Source organism: Octopus bimaculoides, chromosome 4 (assembly GCF_001194135.2).
Source record: "Octopus bimaculoides isolate UCB-OBI-ISO-001 chromosome 4, ASM119413v2, whole genome shotgun sequence".
Taxonomy (NCBI): Eukaryota; Metazoa; Mollusca; class Cephalopoda; order Octopoda; family Octopodidae; genus Octopus; species Octopus bimaculoides.
Window position 1 is genome coordinate 104085938 of NC_068984.1, and position 17668 is coordinate 104103605.

The 17668-nt window shown below is 32.7% G+C and overlaps 1 protein-coding gene across 3 annotated transcripts in view; it reads left to right on the forward strand.

Annotated features, from left to right (window-relative positions):
- The window catches only part of LOC106880499 (phosphatidylinositol 3,4,5-trisphosphate 5-phosphatase 2A), a 98858-nt gene that overhangs the window by 42022 nt on the left and 39168 nt on the right, over positions 1 to 17668 (forward strand). For 2 of the 3 annotated variants that reach the window (XM_014930474.2, XM_014930475.2), the window contains exons 3-10: positions 4809 to 4872; positions 9371 to 9521; positions 10491 to 10599; positions 11899 to 12039; positions 13889 to 13982; positions 14090 to 14161; positions 14488 to 14628; positions 16222 to 16354. In XM_014930474.2, coding sequence (XP_014785960.1) covers positions 4809 to 4872; positions 9371 to 9521; positions 10491 to 10599; positions 11899 to 12039; positions 13889 to 13982; positions 14090 to 14161; positions 14488 to 14628; positions 16222 to 16354 — 905 coding nt within the window. Of the gene's footprint in view, positions 1 to 4537; positions 4638 to 4808; positions 4873 to 9370; positions 9522 to 10490; positions 10600 to 11898; positions 12040 to 13888; positions 13983 to 14089; positions 14162 to 14487; positions 14629 to 16221; positions 16355 to 17668 lie in introns of those variants that run through there. The other variant, XM_052967330.1, reaches the window with a different exon arrangement.

A 17668-nucleotide genomic window follows, 5' to 3' on the forward strand; every position in this document is an offset into this window, starting at 1 on the left:
GTGCGTGCGTGGGGGGTTCCACAATCGCCATTTATTTCAATTACTCTTGTGAGGATATTCACGTAAATCATTTTTTTCATTTAATCCCCATTTTAATTTTCGTAAAAGTTTCCAAGTACCAATGAGGCTTTTTGGCACATTTTCAATTTTCCCCATTCATGAGAGGCGCCCAGCCATCATTCATCTGAGAGTCCATCTACAGAATGTCCTCCCAAATTTCTATACAGCATATTTTGCCTTTTTTTCTTCAAGTATATAAGCAACAATTTCATTCCCGAGCAACGCCGGGTGCCTCTGCTAGTATTTCATAAAAAAATATAATAAACTGTGTACATAATTCAATGTTTCAAAACAATATGCGCCTCTTTTCAAATGTGTTCTTTTACTTTTTATTTATTGTAAGGAAAGGCTAAATCCAAAAGCATGAACCCCACAATTATATCAAACCTTTGATAAGGTTCACTTTGAAATTAAACAATTCAAATTATAAGAAAAGTAAAATGATAAGATGGGTAAAGAAATTTGTGTTAAAATTTGAAATATGAATTACATTAGGTAACTTTATCAATAGCATTGGTTAATCACGTTGATTGCATTTATATTATTTGAAAGTTTTAGGCAAAAATTGCAGTGACTTTCAAAATATTTACTTTTGAACTTGTGACTTATACGTCAAAAATTTAATCACAGGATCACTATGCCTAGTAACTTCAATTTCAAACAAATGAAATCTAAGAAACTTACTAATTACAGAATATTTTCAAAAAAAATAAGGCTTCTATTAGTTGCTGTTATTGTTGTTGTGACTGGCTATGGATTGTTACACTTAGGTGAACTCCATAATATGTGACTGTTTTGTCCGGAGTATTAGGATCTCACTTTTAACTCTGCAAATCTGATTATTTATTTTCCAGATAGAAAATAAAGAATTCAGATGGATTACTTGAAGGGATCCACATTGGCATTTTTTAGTTATTAATTGTTTGCTGGGTATTCACAATGTCAGTGAGATTATTTACCCAAAGTTAGAAAGAAATAGAGTTACATTGTTACTGCTTCTATCAAGAATAATTTCTTATGAAGAAAAAATTTCTTCATTTTACGGATATCCACCTATCTTTAAAGCCACAAAGCCAGCAGATGACCTTGTACTGTATCAAATAGCAAAACTTACAAGCCATTCAAATAGTCAATCGTTTTCACACCTTATTTGTTCAAATTGTTAGTGCATGTCATTGACACCAATCTAATTTTAAAATAATTTTTTATGAAATGTTTTCAGTGAAACACTTTCATTCTTGAGTTTTCTCTTCTTTTGTGAGACCTACCCAAATCCTTTGTTGAGGATTTCTCTCTCTAATATAAGTAACTGTATGCAGCTCTGCTATTACTTCCAATTACTATACTTTAATTTGAACATTTTGCAGTGCTACTTAAAGTAACAGAAAGTAATTTTGACTTTTAGTAAGTCATCTGAGCAGATTGTAGATTTCATTTCATATTCTTATTAGAAATGTGACAAGGCAGTGTCTGTAAATCAGTGCTTAAAAAGCACTAATTTTTGTGTTTCCTTATGTTTAAATTTTTCATTAATAAGCACCTTTTGTAGATATTTATTAATAAAAATACACACACACGTGACAGGCTTTAGCATAGTTTCTGCTATGAGATTCCATCCATGAGCTATTGGTAAACTGGAGGCTATGATAGAAGACACATACCCAAAGTTCTGCAAAGAGGGCTGATGGAATTTGAAACCATGTGGCTGCAGAGCAACCTTCTTAACTATAGGGCTATGTCTACACTCATAATTAGTATTAAGTATTCTTGAGCATTTAGAACTCTAGAATACTCAGTGCTTATTAGTCTTCTAAGAAATCTCACTGCACACTTTGTAGACTCATTGCTTATACTGAGTGCAATGAGCTAATCTTTGTGATACTCAGCTTGTAAGAAATAACACCCTCAAACTATAGCTTACTGTCTTAGGAAAAAGAACAATCATAATGAATAATATATAGGATAGGATTCTCATAGTTGGTGTACCTTGGATTTGCTCAATCAGGGTTCCTTAGGAATAAACAAAAACAACAGTATAGAGTACTTATCACTGTATTTCTTATATATTAAGTAAGTCATTTCCCAAATGGTATTGACTTTTTGTACTTTCTGTTAACTAGTACTTTGATTTTTTTTCATAACTTTGACATAATGAACTTGGCTTTTCTTCTCAGTTTAGTACATTTTCTTTAGTTGTAGTGATATATAAAGGTTTCCAAAAATAGCACTGAACTCCTGTTACAGTATATCAAGTATTACAGAGAAAAATGACAGGTGCAAAGCTTTGCAGTATGCTTACCTGTTCATTAAATTTATTATTGAACCCATTGCTGGTCTCATGAGTCATTCATCTGCATTTAACCTTTTTATTACTTTATCATAGATTATCATTTGTGCACTTATCAAAAAAGTGAAATGGCATTGCATACTTGATTTCACCTCCATTGCCAGAGGGTAAGTGCCAGTCCAATACTGGGGTCAATGTAATTGACTTTCCCTCCCCTTAAAAACTGTTGGCCCTGTGTCAGAACTTTAAACCATTATCTTACTATTGGTTAACTACATCTTCAGGTATTCTGTACAGTTTTAAACTATAAAAATAACGAGAATAATTATTATTTGCTCTTTCACAATACTTCAAAAAACCTAAATATGTTCCATCTATCTCTGTTACATGCAATTTCATTATTTAAGAGAATGAATAGTTTTATCCCTCTGTTATCTTACTTACTTCAGCCTGTGTAGCTCCCTAAGGGAGTAGGCTTTATTTTATTCATACTCTGTATCCTTGTGATAGAGTCATGTATCTTTCTAAAATGAGATGCATCTCTATCATTCTTCAATAACACCATGAAATATTCAGACATTCTTATTTCATTATTTGCAACAAATCAGTTCTCTTATTCTCTCAAAGTGAACAGATGTTGGTAATCAATGGGTGTCACTGTGGCTGTGTCATTAAGACATTCATTTCATAACTGTGATTTCAGGCTTGATTCTATTGCAAAACTTCTTGTGCAAGGGTCTTCTGCCATAGCCTTAGGTTGACTGAAGTTTTACAGGGGAAGTTTTAGCAGATGGAAACTGTGTGGAAATTTATTGGATGGGCTATGTCTGTTCTTGGAAGGTAGAGTTAATCCATTGACTAGTTTAACACTACCACCTGGTTCGTAGGTGCCTTTACCAGAGCTTGTTGTGTTGCAAGTATTAGGTCAGGTCTCAGAGCAGAGAATAACTTCATCCCTTCCATCTCAGAGAACTCCAAATGAGTCATGCACATTGCTCTTTCTCCCCTCACTTCATCTGTTCAGTGAACATCCCATTTTTCCCTGCTAGCATAGGTTGATTAGGATGTATTTAGGACAGAATTTTACAGCTAGATGCACTTCCTCTTGCCAAGCCATACCTGTTTTACAGGTAAAGAGTTTCTTATTCCATGGATTTTCAAAAACACAACAGTTGGTCATAATATCAACAAAGGATGTAAACATATCACTGTCTCACCAAGTAAACTTGTGGAATGTTATCATTCATGCACATGCCACAAAGTCACATACATACAAATACACATATACAGCAGGCTTCCTTTAGTTTCCCCTCTATCAATTTCATTTACAAGGCATTGGTTAGCTTGAGACTCATAGAAGACACTTGCCATGCAGTGGGACTGAATCTGTAACCACATGGTTGTAAATTTCTTAACCACACAGGCCTCACTTTTTAGTTAGAACTGATACCAAGTGTTTAGCCTAGCTTCTACATATTGTTACCAGTTGTTCACTTTTTTTCTAACCTTCCAAGGTCATCTTTTCTGCTTAAGAACTCTGCAAAATTTATCCTAGCTTGCTGTTCAATTACACCTAAGAAGATTTAATTTTGATTCTATGAAAATAACCTGGAATTTCTTCCCAGTATGGCAATACAATCATACAATTCACTCAACTTTCTGGGACTTCAGTGTTGAATACTCATGTCCATAAGTTTTCTTTTGGATTTAAATCCATTAGTTATTCTGGCCATTATGGCACTCAGATTTTCTGGCTTTTGACAAATTCCTAGACTATTCCTGTGATGTGTTTTGGATTGTTGTTACTTCTAGCAAATAGAAACCTAGTCTTCACCAAGATCTCTTCTTTTTCTGGTATATGTTGGTGTAACCATGACATTGGCACCATCATGCTTAACTGTCACATTCATGTACTCTGTGTGACATCAGATGTACATTCAGCTGTCAAAATCAAAGATGTTAAATTTTGCCTCGTTTAGCCAATATGATTGACATCCATTTTTTATGCTCCCAAGCAACTGACAGCAAACATTTCAGTTTTTCTTTTTTTAAATTAGGTTGTTTTTTTTTTCTTTATACTCAACACTTCTCACAAACCAGAAATTACTTTAGTCAGTTTTAGCTGGAAGTAACATAATGTCAATGGTGTCACTTCCTGTTCTTCAGTTTCAAATGATAAATGCATTTTTCCATCCTTTCAGTTATTTTTCCTTGCTGCTTTGAATGAGGATGGTCAGAAGAGCCAGCCTTTAAACTAAGTGATGCCTTTCAGTATACTGGACAAACTAATGTAATTGATATCACTAACCTAAACATTTTTACATTGTTGAAAACTAAGATACAAGTTCAGAATATAACCAATTTGCAGTTTTTAGAAGCATATTCATCTATAAAATATGTTTAAATAGGAGATGTAAGTGAAACTGTTAAAGTACATTGTATACTTTTATTTTGATTGTAGTTGTCAAGGACGTGTTCACAAATATCGAATCCTCCCTGATTTGGATGGCAAACTTTCTGTTCAAGTAAGATTCATACTTGCTTTACATTGATTTCTAATTTTTTAAAAATTTATTAAAATATTAATTACTTGCCAAAAAGTATTAACAAACCTTTACAGACTTATATTGCTTGTTATATCGTACTTAAACTATACATTATATACACTGTGTGTGTATAACATATATGTTAAGTTGAATTGTCTCAGTCAGCTGACTGCATTGATCATTAGAGTATATGAAACATACTATTATGGTTTCAAAATTAATTTATATCTTGTAACCTTGTACATTATTTTCTTGAAAGTATTCATGCAAATGCAACTAAAAATAAACCGTATTTTTGTGGTAATCTATCACTATGAAGTGATGCAGTAAGTTTTTAGAAACAAAGCATTGTTCAGTTCTTATGATCTATTATTATGAAGTGCTTGCCCCCAATGAGAGGCTAAAACATTCTCTATGCTGTTATTGTTGTTATTATTATTATCTTTATTATTGTCATCATCATCATTATTATTATTATCTTGATTGTCCCTAGAGACCCTCCTGTAAGAAGAGGACTACATCACTATTATGTTGTTTTTTTTTACCTTTGTATACTATGCAAACTTCCTTTCATGTTTATGGTATACCATGTATACTTCTTTTTTTTATTTTATCATTTCATTATATGTAGACCCCCACACTTTATGTCTGTTTTTGTATTGTGCCCGGACTTCATCCTTTGCCCTGGTGGCAAATAAAAGAAATCATCATCATTATTATTAAGGTGGCAAGCTGACAGAATCATTAGCACGCTAGGCAAAATATTTAGCAGCATTTTGTTTATCTGTACGTTCTGAGTTCAGATTCCACCTAGGTCAACACTGCCTTTCATCTTTTCAGGGTCAATAAAATAAGAACCAGTTGAGCACTGGGGTTAATATAATTGACTTGTCCCCCTCTCTGAAATTGCTGGCCTGAAATTTGAAACCATTATTATTGTCATCATCATCATCATTAAAGCAGCCAGCTAGCAGAATTGTTACCAGTACTGGGTAAAGTGCTTAGCAGCATTTTATCTGTCTTTACATTATGAGTTCAAATTCCACTGCGGTCAGCTTTGCCTTTCATCCTTTCAGGGCCAGAACAATAAGTACTAGTTGAACACTGGGGTCAATGTAATTGACTTACCCCTCCCTCAAAATTTCTGGCCTTGTGCCAAAATTTGAAACCACCATTATTGTTACTTGCAGAACTCGTGAATATTTCACGGAATTAATAGTAAAGCTATTGGGTTATTCCTGAAAACTTTTATCCAAAATGCCTGAAAGCTTAGCCTGTGTTGTATCTGTATCAAAAGATAGTTGCTCATCTGCTATTCATTGAAAGTTGAAGGAAATTGGAAAATGATCATTACTTAATGCACTTTATATATATACGTTATATACTTTATGCACAATTTTAAAGACTCAATACACAGCGTTCATAAAGTAAATATACACTCTTATTTTTCCATTTTTTCCCCATAAACAGAAAAAATTACCTAGAAAACAAAACATTTATAGTTAAAAAATATTATTTGATATGTAAAATATAGGAGTCACAATTTCACAGGGGTAAAAATTTAGTACAACATGGCATACTCTGAAAACCATATCATTGGCAACTTATAAGCCAAGGTGATGGGTCAGAGCCGATACAAATTTCAATTTATGTACACCTTCCAATCCAATACTTCTTTGTGTAAGTTCTCCCTCTTCTTTTCTCTTGTCTGTCAGTGTTCATAACTTTCACTCTCACATCAGATAATTTGCGAGCCCTTGAGAATGCAACATATAGCTGATCATGGCCAAATACAGGTTCAGGCAAAAACAGCCTCACTTTATCAAATGTCTGCCCTGTGATTTATTGATAGTAATTGTGGGCTGGTTTCTTTCTAAAGTGAATAGCAGGTTTGGGATATGCATGTTAAGTGATAAGTGATATTAAAAAATGTTCCTAACTCTCCTCTATATAAGTACCTTCAACTAACTTTTTTAACCACGTAATAAATATTACGTTCCATCTTCCACATGTCAGTGACACTACTCTCCCTCTCTTTCTTTCTTTCTTTCTCTTTCTACCTCACTCTTCACCTTATCCTCTTTTACTCTCTCCTTTTTCTTTCTCTTGTTCTCTCTTTCCCTTCAACTAATCACATGAAAGCACTACAATTACATTCCCTCTACTTCACATCATGGATGTTTCTCTTACCCTCTTTTCTTTCTCTCTCTTTTCTTCTCTAATCACGTGAAAGTGTTACTGATGGGCTAAGTAACGTAATGACAAGCAGAATTATTATAAGATTATTATTATTGTCATCATCATCATCATCATCATTATTATTGTTATTAAGGTGGCAAGCTGGCAGAATCGTTAGCGTGCTGGGCCAATTGCTTAACAGCATTTCATCCATCTTTATGCTCTGAGTTAAAATTCTGCTGAAGTCAACTTTGCCTTTCATCTTTTCGGGGTTGATAAATTAAGTACCAGTGTAACACTCCCCCAAAATTTCAGACATTGTGCTTACAGTAGAAAGGATTATTATTATTATCGTCATCATCATCTTGATTATCTCTAGAGGTCCTTGTGTATCGGGAAGACTACGTCACTATCATCCTTTTTTTATGAAAGTGGCCAGTTAGCAGAATCATTAGTACACTATACAAAATGCTTAGCAGCATTTTGTTTGTCTTTACATTCTGAGTTCAAATTCCACCAAGATCAACATTGCTTTCATCCTTTCAGGGTCAATAAAATAAGCATCAGTTGAAAACCTGGGTTAATGTAATCGATTTAATCCCTCCCCTAAAATTGCTGGCCTTGCACCAAAACTTGAAACCTCCTTTATTGTTATTATTATTATCATTGTCATCATCATCATTATTCTTATTAAGGCATCCAGCTGGCAGAATCATTAGCATGCTGACAAAAATGCTTAGCAGCATCTTGTCCCTCCTTATGTTCTGAGCTCAAATTCCACCAAGGTCAACTTTGTCTTTCATCCTTTTGGGGTCAATAAAATAAGAACCAGTTGAGCACTGGGGTTGATGTAATTGACTTGCTCCTTCTCAACAAAATTGCTGGCCTTATGCCAAAATTTGAAACCATTAATATTGTCATCACTATTATTAAGGTGGGCCATTTGACAGAATCATTAGCATGCTAGGCAAAATGCTTAGCGGCATTCTGTCTGTCTTTATGTTCTGAGTTCAAATTCCACTGAGGTCAACTTTGCCTTTCATCCTTTTGGGAGTCAATAAAATCAGTACCAGTTGAACACTGGGGTCAATGTAATCAACTTGCCTCTTCCCCAAAATTTCTGACCTTGTACCAAAATTTGAAACCATTATTGTTATTATCGCTGTCATTACCATCATCAGCAGTAGCATGATTAAGGCAGTGAGCTGGCAGAATTATTAGCATAGTGGGCAAAATGCTTAGCAGTATTTCATCCATTTTTACATTCAGAGCTCAAATTCCACCAAGGTCAACTTTGCCTTTCAGTCTTTCAGGGTCAATAAAATAAGTTCCAGTTGAGTACTAGGATCAATGTAATCAACTTACCCACTCCCTTGAAATCATTAGTCTTGTGCTAAAATTTGAAACCATTATTATTATTGTTATTATGAGTTCAAATTCTGCCATGGTCAACTTTACCTTTTACACTCTTGGGGGTTGATAAAATAAGTGCAAGTTGAACACTGGGGTCAATGTAATCGGTTTAACTCCTCCGCCAAAATTGCTGGCTTGTACCAAAATTTCGAACCATTATTATTATTATTATTTTTTCTTCCTCTGTTTAGACAAACTTTCCTACCTTTTCGGACAAAACCTTTTGTAACCTTCGTCCTGTCTTTGCCCTTATATGTTTTTAATTGATATTAGCCCTTGTGGCCAATAAAACAAATTAATTATTATTATTATTATTATTATTATTATTATGAGTTCAAATTGTCATCATAATTATAATCATTATTAAGGCAGCCAGCTGGCAGAATCATAAGCACACCAGGCAAAATGCTTAGCGGCATTTTGTCTGTCCTGAGTTAAAATTCCTTTCATCCTTTCGGGGTCAATAAAATAAGTACCAATTATGCACTAGGGTTGATGTAACTGACTTACTCTCCCCCAAAATTGCTGGTCTTGAGCTAAAATTGGAAATCATTTTTTTATTATTATTATTATTATTATTATTATTATTATTATTATTATTATTATCATCATCATTAAACTTTGATGTAAAGCATATGGGAACTAAAAGTTGCTAATGAGAGATTCTACGTATTTAATTGGATCTGAGCTTGATCAGTTTCTAAATTACTCTTAATATCTTTAGCAATAAGACTCAATAGAAACTTTATTTTTAAATATAATTTGAGAAATATTAGCATGTGTAAGTACCAAGTGGTATTAATGAAATCTTGATATTTACTTGCTACCCATTTCTATAGATTAATTTCAATTTTGTTAAATGTCTACCATTTTAATATTTTTACAGTCAGAAAACAGTTTGCTGGAGCCTAGATTCGTGGATTTATCCCACCTAGTTCAAGAATATATGAAACGAGGGGATAAAAATGGTCTTGTATGTGCCATGAAAAAAATTGTGGCAGTAGAGCGTTCAGAAAAACTTGATGAGCCTGATTCAGGTAAAGTTTTGTTAATTTGAACAAATTAAGTAAATATTTAACCTATATCTTATTGCATTAAATTTAGGATGAGTTACTTAACAGTACAAATTTTAGAACTTTATAAATTTATTTTAATGTTTATACAAAGTATTGGGTGTTTTCACTTGTTGAATACTTAAATTAGAAATCTAATACTGCTACTTTTGTTTAAAGCAGTGCTTCAGAAAATTCATTTGCTAATATTTATTTGTCTTGGTAAATTTAGTGAAATCAGGAAAAGTTTAATACTTCTACCTGTAGTTACCTTCCTTCAAATGAGATATCTAATCTTCACTAAATTTACCAGGACAGAAAAATAATTTTTAGACCATGAGCAAATGTCTTTTCTGAAACCCTACTCTAAAAAATAGTAGCAGCATCAGGTGTCTAATCTAAAAATTCAACAGGACTTTGTGAAAATGCCCAATAGTCTGAATTAATATTAAAATAAATTTATGAAGTACTAAAGGTTTGTATTGTTAAGCAACTCCTGCTTTGTCTTTACTTCTAGCTAAAACCTTTGTCTTTTCCCAAAGAGGAAATATATGGCTCCAGACTAAAAGATATTACATTATTACTTTAGACTTGTCTACTGAGGCAAATTAACAGTCCTATTTCTAATTAGCCATTAAACACAATATCAGTACTGCAAAAAGTAAAGAGAAAAAAAAAATTAAAGCCCACCAACATTACCTCTGCCCTTTTATTTTTACAATTTTATATACCTTTATTTCTATTTATGCATATCTCAGCCATCAAAAATAGAAATTTTAATTCCTAATTTTATCCTAAGATTTTCTTCTGTAATAATCATTGTTAAAATTTCATATCCATGAAGGTTTTTTATTTGGAACTGTGAAATAAAAATTATTAAAAGAGTAGCAAATCTTTGTGGATCTCGTACAAATATCTACAAGTTTAAATACATTACATAAACTCCATTTTCAGATGATGATGATTTTGAAGCCAATGCAGCAGATCCCAGTGCACGGCATAATACTGTCAGTACTCTTCGAATGCAATTCTTAAAGAATTTTGCCAGATTAGATTTGTCCAAGTAAGTGGGTTTTATTTACTTTAATTGATCCCTGATGAGTGTATAATATCAGTTTTTGAGAAGAACAAAACAAAACTGAGAGATTGTGGGGTTTTGCCAACAGTATTAGCTGCACAAGATAATTTATATCAGCCAAGTATCAAAACTAGATCATGACCTTAAATCAGTAGGTAACAGCAGTTACCTAATAAGTGATCTGAAAGTGATATTGATCAGATAATGTCAACCTGTTTGTAAGAAACTGTCTAGAAACCATATACAAATACCATATTGTGTAAGCTGTGTCTTTCAATGTGGTGCTATTGTTACATGAGAGCAGAGACAGGAGAAAAATGAGTTGAGTGATTCATTGGATATGTTGCATGAACTTATATTAAGATAAGTGGTGCACAAGTAAACTGAAGAGTGGCTGAACATTAATGGCATTTGTTGATGTGTGCTGTGCTTTATAGATATTTTATGCAATTAGGCAATGAATTTTGAAGGAAGAAGTGCTTTGTGTTGAATGGAAGACCTCATAGTAGAAGACGTGAGGAGAAATGGCAAGGTCAGATCTTATGATGTAGTAACTCAGAGATAAGATGTCACTGAATTGCACATACATTTCTCTCTCTCTCTCTCCCTCTCCCCCCCTCTCTCACTCACTCACACACACACACACACATATCCATCTCCTACCAATATTCAAAAGCAGAAAGAATATTTTTTTATTTACAGTATCAGTTTTTTACATTCTGCATTTTACACATAAATTTGAAGAGTGTATGTGCTATTATTTCTTATTACTAAGGATAACTGTCTCTATTATCAGTAACCAAAATATCCACCTTTCTAACTAGTGGCTGTAATAGGGTCACTGTTGTCATATTTTGCAACTTACATACATGCCTAAGCTACAAAATTAATAGCTTTGCAAGAGATTTGGTAGTATGAGATTACTCTAGGAAGACTCAGTGATATCATACATTGCTTACAAGATAAAGGAGTTGGAATGGTTGTATGTCATGAGTTATACTGATGTAGGAAGATATTGATATTCATCCATCTTAAACTCATCTAGTTTTTGCTTTTCTATAAAATGTATGTTTTGAAAAGTTTAGTTAATCATTTGTCATCAAATTTCATAATAGTTATGTATATGCTTAAGGCCTGAAAACCTTAAGTTAACAGTGAATCAGTTTTGATTGGAATTATTATCTAAACCAAAGGGATTGTGTGATTTTGATAGTGATTCTTTAAAAGCATATGTTACAATTATGTGTACATTTATATAATTTGTGTCTTTTCTTCCTTTATCAGAACTGAAGGTGAATTTATGACCATTCTCAAGCAATACATTGATGAAGGTCAAGATGAAGACCTTGTTTCAATGAAAGCTGGAAACACCAAATTACCTGGTCTTCAGAAACTGCTATGGACTATAGCTAAGCCCTTAGTCAAGTAAGACATTGTTCATCTATTTAAGTAAAATAATTATCTAATTTATCTTGATTCATCATCATCTTTTAACGTCTGTCTTCCATGCTGGTACAGGTGAGATGGTTTAAGAGAATCTTGCAGGTCAGAGGACTGCATTGTGCTCCATTGACTGCTGTGGTATATTTAGATTGTTTTGAATTTTGTTCTTTGTAAAATATTTAACATATCAAAAATGGTAAATCATACAACCTAGTTTTAGAACAATTGAAATAACACAGTTGGTAAAGATAGACTGAATACTTTAATGCCTGAAACTTCTTAATTAGAATTCTACAATATTTTGCCTTGCCATTTATCCTCTTTACAGAATTCCCTATTTACCTAATAGAAAAATTGCTTAATATGTTGTATTAATGTTTGTATTTGTTAGTTTTATTAGCAATTTAGTAGAATTTGTAAAATGTTGTATTTTCTAGCAGCTGATTAGAGATTTTACATTAGTTTAGCTTACCTTTATTGTCTCATTAATCTTGTGTCATAAAAATAGTCTCAGTAACATGCCTCAGACAAGAAAAAATGAATTTAATGATAGAATTAAAATATAATAGCTATCATTAAAACTTATAGCCAAAAAAAAAATATCTTCAACTTTAACTTAAAATATAAGTATTTAAGTTTAGGTTAATATTGAATCACTGATAGATTCAGTTTCTTGAATCATTACAATTTACATTTGAAAGCTAAGAGGAACAAAATAGATTATGTATGTCATTTGAGAAATAAATATATTTGAGGGTGTGGCCACAAACAAAACACAGAATTTTGTATTTCACCTAATTATTCACAGTATTTCTCAATTATTTTTCTTGAAGCATTAGATTTCAGTACTGAGTTCAGTTTAGCTTGTAAGTCTGCAGATGACACTTCAATATTCAGACTCAGTAAGGTGGTGAGCTGGCAGAATCATTAGAATGCTGAGCAAAATGTTTAGTGGTATTTCACTCATCTTTACATTCTGATTTCCAAATTCCACCAAGGTTGACTTTGCCTTTCATCCTTTCTGGGTTGATAAAATAAGTACTAGTTGAGCACAGGGATCAATGTAATTGACTTACCCACTCCTCTGAAATTGCTGACCTTGTGCCAAAATTTGAAAGCAATATTCAGGCTTAAGTTAAATGTGTCAAATTATCTTGACATACCTTGCCATTTGATCCAGACTGCTTCTACTTTAGGTAGCTGACTACACTGCAGATGATGTATGATATGAAACAGTCATCTCCATACTAAACTCACCAAAGTTATTTTATACACATAGATCTGCCACTAGTTAGCAATCTTCCTCAGCCATAGTGGATATCACCATGGATATCACCAGTCATTATCACTTAACATCTGGCTTGTATGCTCCACATATGAGCATCTTCTATTCTCCATATTTATGTGTGTGTGTGTGTGTACATATAGACACATAAATACACATATGCATATATATATATGAAGGCACGTGGCTTAGTGGTTAGGCTATTCGGCTCGCAATCATAGTCATGAGTTCTCCCAGTGGCATGTTGTGTCCTTGAGCAAGACACTTTATTTTCACGTTGCTTCAGTCCACTCAGCTGGCAAAAATGAGAAGAACCTACATTTCAAGCGGCCAGCCTTGTCACACTCTGTGTCACACCAAATCTCCTTGAAGAGTATGTGAAGGGGTACATGTGTCTGTGGAGTGCTCAGCCACTTGCACATTAATCTCACGAGCAAGCTGTTCCGTTGATCGGATCAAGTGGAACCCTTGTTGTTTTAGGCAACAGAGTGCCAGTTTTATATATATACATATGATCTAACATCTGATGGTTTCTTTTATTTTTAGAGAGTTCGACAATTTCTTATTGAAAATGGGTTTAGTTAGAGATCTCTTCAGTGACGTACCCAAGGAACAGAAATGGAAAGAGTTGGAGGCCGAGGTATTTTTCTCTTGCAGTTAAATTCTCTTTCTCTCTCTCTCTCTCTCTCTCTCTCTCAATCAATCAATCAATCAATCAATCAATCAATTATTTGCTATCTATTTTAGAATTTTGGTGTTGAGGAAATGTCCAACAAATTCAATGAGTGTAAAGCAGCTTTAGAAGATCTGCAAGCTGGGGTAAATATTAAAACTCTTTAACAGTTCTTTTCAAGTTAAACTGCTAAAGCAGTCCATTTTTTTGATACCACTGATAGCATCATTGATAACCTAAATTGCAGTATACTATAAATATCTTTGTGAAAATGCCAAATGACATAAATGCACACTAAAAATATCTCTTTGTTTCCATTTAATGTTTTTATTATTTCAGAGTTTTACATTTTATCAATCTTATAATTTTGTTGGAATTGGAAGTCAGATTTGAAAGTCATTCCAATAAAGTCAGTTAGGTAACTTACTCTCTATTCTGTACATGTATTTAATGTTGCTATATAATTTCATAGGCTCAAGATTTCTTGAAAAACTATGGTATAAAAGATCAAGGAAGCCATGGAGATTATACAGAAATTGATTTTGATATGATGAAAACTGCCCCCTTTTTACAGTCTGTTCCACAACAGCCAATTCCTGAAGCAATATTTGAAGTATGACTTTTTTCTTTTTAATTTCTAATTCATATATTATTTTCACTATTTTTCATTCTATGCATAAGGTGAACATTTATTTGAATATTTATTTTATGTATATCTTTGAGTACCAGCTTTTCTACTATGGAATGAGATTAGTAGCTGTACATGTAGCTATACTGACTGATTAGTACCTGAGTTTTTTTGGGGGTGGGGTTATATTATTGGAAGCAAAAATCAACCAGGGAAATGCCACTTTGGAATTTTAGATGATGGTTTTAGAGGACTTCATAATTAGATTAAATACCTCATTAGAAAATGATGTAGACACATGATATAACTCATTCTTTTTGTATTACAAAATCTAAAGCAACTGAAACTGGAAGGAAGTGTTTACCTTTGAGAGCCTGGTGCTCAGAATTAGAAATATAAAAGTCAAGAATACACCTTGTAAAGCTACTCATCAGCTGGTATATAATTTTGTATTTCATTCTCTCATTGAAGACTCTTTACCAAGCACTTTGTTTTCATGTAGCTCACCTAAAACCAATGTAATAGTTTTCAACTGTAACTAAGTCCTCTTCCTTATTTTCAAGAAAGCAAAAGAGAAAATAGATTAGTATAAGCAAAGGAAAATTCTGACTTGCCTTCTGGAATGGAGTAGTTCTAACATATTCTTTGCTAAACCCCATAAAAAAAACATTCGTCATAATATACTTCAACTAAAAATAAATAAAGTAGCTACATGATTACTGTTCATGTCAATTTCATAATTATATCCAAACAAAAATATTGTTGTTATATTTAAAACGAGCCACTACTCTCATTCCCTATGTGAGCTCATTTCATAATTGGTGGCCTATTAACCCTTGTCCTCCTTTCTTTTTTACTGTTATTACAATAGCTTCTCTGAATTTGATAACTTCTTTCTGTATGTAAAGCTATACATTCCTATTACTCCCTCTCCATAGTGTTTCTCTTCCCAAATCTAATACTAAATATTTTGCCTATCCTTCTACACTTGAACTTATGGAATTCCTACTTATGTTTTCCTATCATGTAAAAGCATACAGTTGTTCAGAACTAAACATCAGCCTCACCAACCTAGTTATCACAATCTTACTCATTCTCTATTGCAAGTGTTCTTTAATATACTTTTTATTGTTTACTGAAGCAATGTGGGTTATTCTCTTCACTAGTCCTAGGATGCTAGTAACCCAGCTATAGGCAATCAATAGACATAATATTCCAATACTTTTACCATTTGCTTACTTTTGTAGGCTGATTAGAAGTAAATTTAAGAATTTAAATATCTTAAATAGATAAAGTGCTCTTGATAAAAGAGTAAAGACTATTTAATGTATATCTTTTAGGAAATCTATTCATATACCCTTGTAATCAGGATGAATATATAAAATAATGATGCTCATTATATATTAGAATAATTAATGAATAATTAATTGCAGTCTTGTTACAAGAATCCTAATATTTTCTACTTAAATGTCAGTTGTGCTCCAACATAGAGATTTTAAAAGTAAAACTATGTTAGCGTGTAAAAGTAACAGCTATAAAATTAATGGTGATAACATTGCTGTCAATTTTGATTTTCAGGTACGGGCTGTGAAACATGGAAAACCAATGGGTCGAGTAACATTAAAAGTTGATGTTCAAACTGGCCGTTTGTTTGCTGTAAAACCTTCCAAAGATATTTTAGATGCTAGTAACACATTCTCCCATGAAAAAAGTAATCTGCTACTTTCTCTTTTTTCCAAAATGTATCTAAATGCTGAGTGTAAAGTTGCTGCAAATAGTTAGTGATACCAGGAGTTCAAGAGTTTAATATTAAGCGTTAGTGCACATGAAATATTCAGTGTGAACAACAAAACAACAAAGTAGGGGTTTTTTGTTTCTTTTTTCTGTACTATATTTAGGCATATTGTTTTCTTTATAACAAATAGTGAATGCTGCAGTAGTAAATTATCAGCAAAACTGGTTTTATTCTCATTTGAAATTATTTTGCTTCACTTTTTCTAGAAACAACTTTTAGAAAGACATGAGCATCAAACATTCCCACATGCATCCTCAATATTTCATAACACTTAAAAAGTAGTCACAGTCCTTCATCTAGCTTATAATGTCTATTCCTCTCTTTTTGTCTCCTGTATGAAACTAATTATGCCTCTTGAAATCATCCATTTCTGAAGAAAAGCATTATACAACCAGTCTTTTGTTTAAAACTATTATCATTTTAATATCAGTACTAATAACAGTTTCATAAATTCTGTGCAAGCACTTATATTCTTCTTGATATTCTAACTAGCACCATCCCCCTTAGTAATTAGAGTGCTTAAGTGGTACTTGAAGTTTCAATGGGAAAACAGTGTGGTCTCAAATTATTTTCGCTGAAAGCTTCAGTTATGAAGTTTGATGGTTTTTGATGTCCTCTTTCTCCTTTTCTGCTAATGTTGAGTTGATGGAATGACAATTATATTTACTTATTTACAAGACAACAAATTCAGTGCAAAACATCAAGATCAAAATAGTTGTTAGCATTGTATTTGAGACTGTATTGTATTCAAGTAAATATGGTAATAGTGGTTAGGACTTAAATAACCTCTTCTTTCTGTTGTCATGTGTTGTTCCCACTGTTGACATGGCAAACTTAGTTTTACTTTCACATCAAGTCTATTTAAAAACTCGAGTTAAATATCCAGTGTAGTCCTTTTATGGTTTGTTTTCGCTCTACTCCCTTCAGGTCTACTTGACAGTTTCTTTCCAGACATCTTAAATTGAAGGTAAACCCAAAATCAGCAATGATTAATTATACACAACAAATATGTAGTAAAAAAAGAAATTGGCCCAGGGAAGCTTTGTGCGAGCAAAAAATTGTCTTATTTCTATGTAGTAATGAAAGTGAGATGAAATTTGAAGTACTGAGGTAAAAAAAAATAAAAAAGCACTATATGATTAAAGTTAGCTGAAGGGTCACCAGATTTTATATACATACATGTGTATATATATATATATATATATATATATATATATATATATATATATA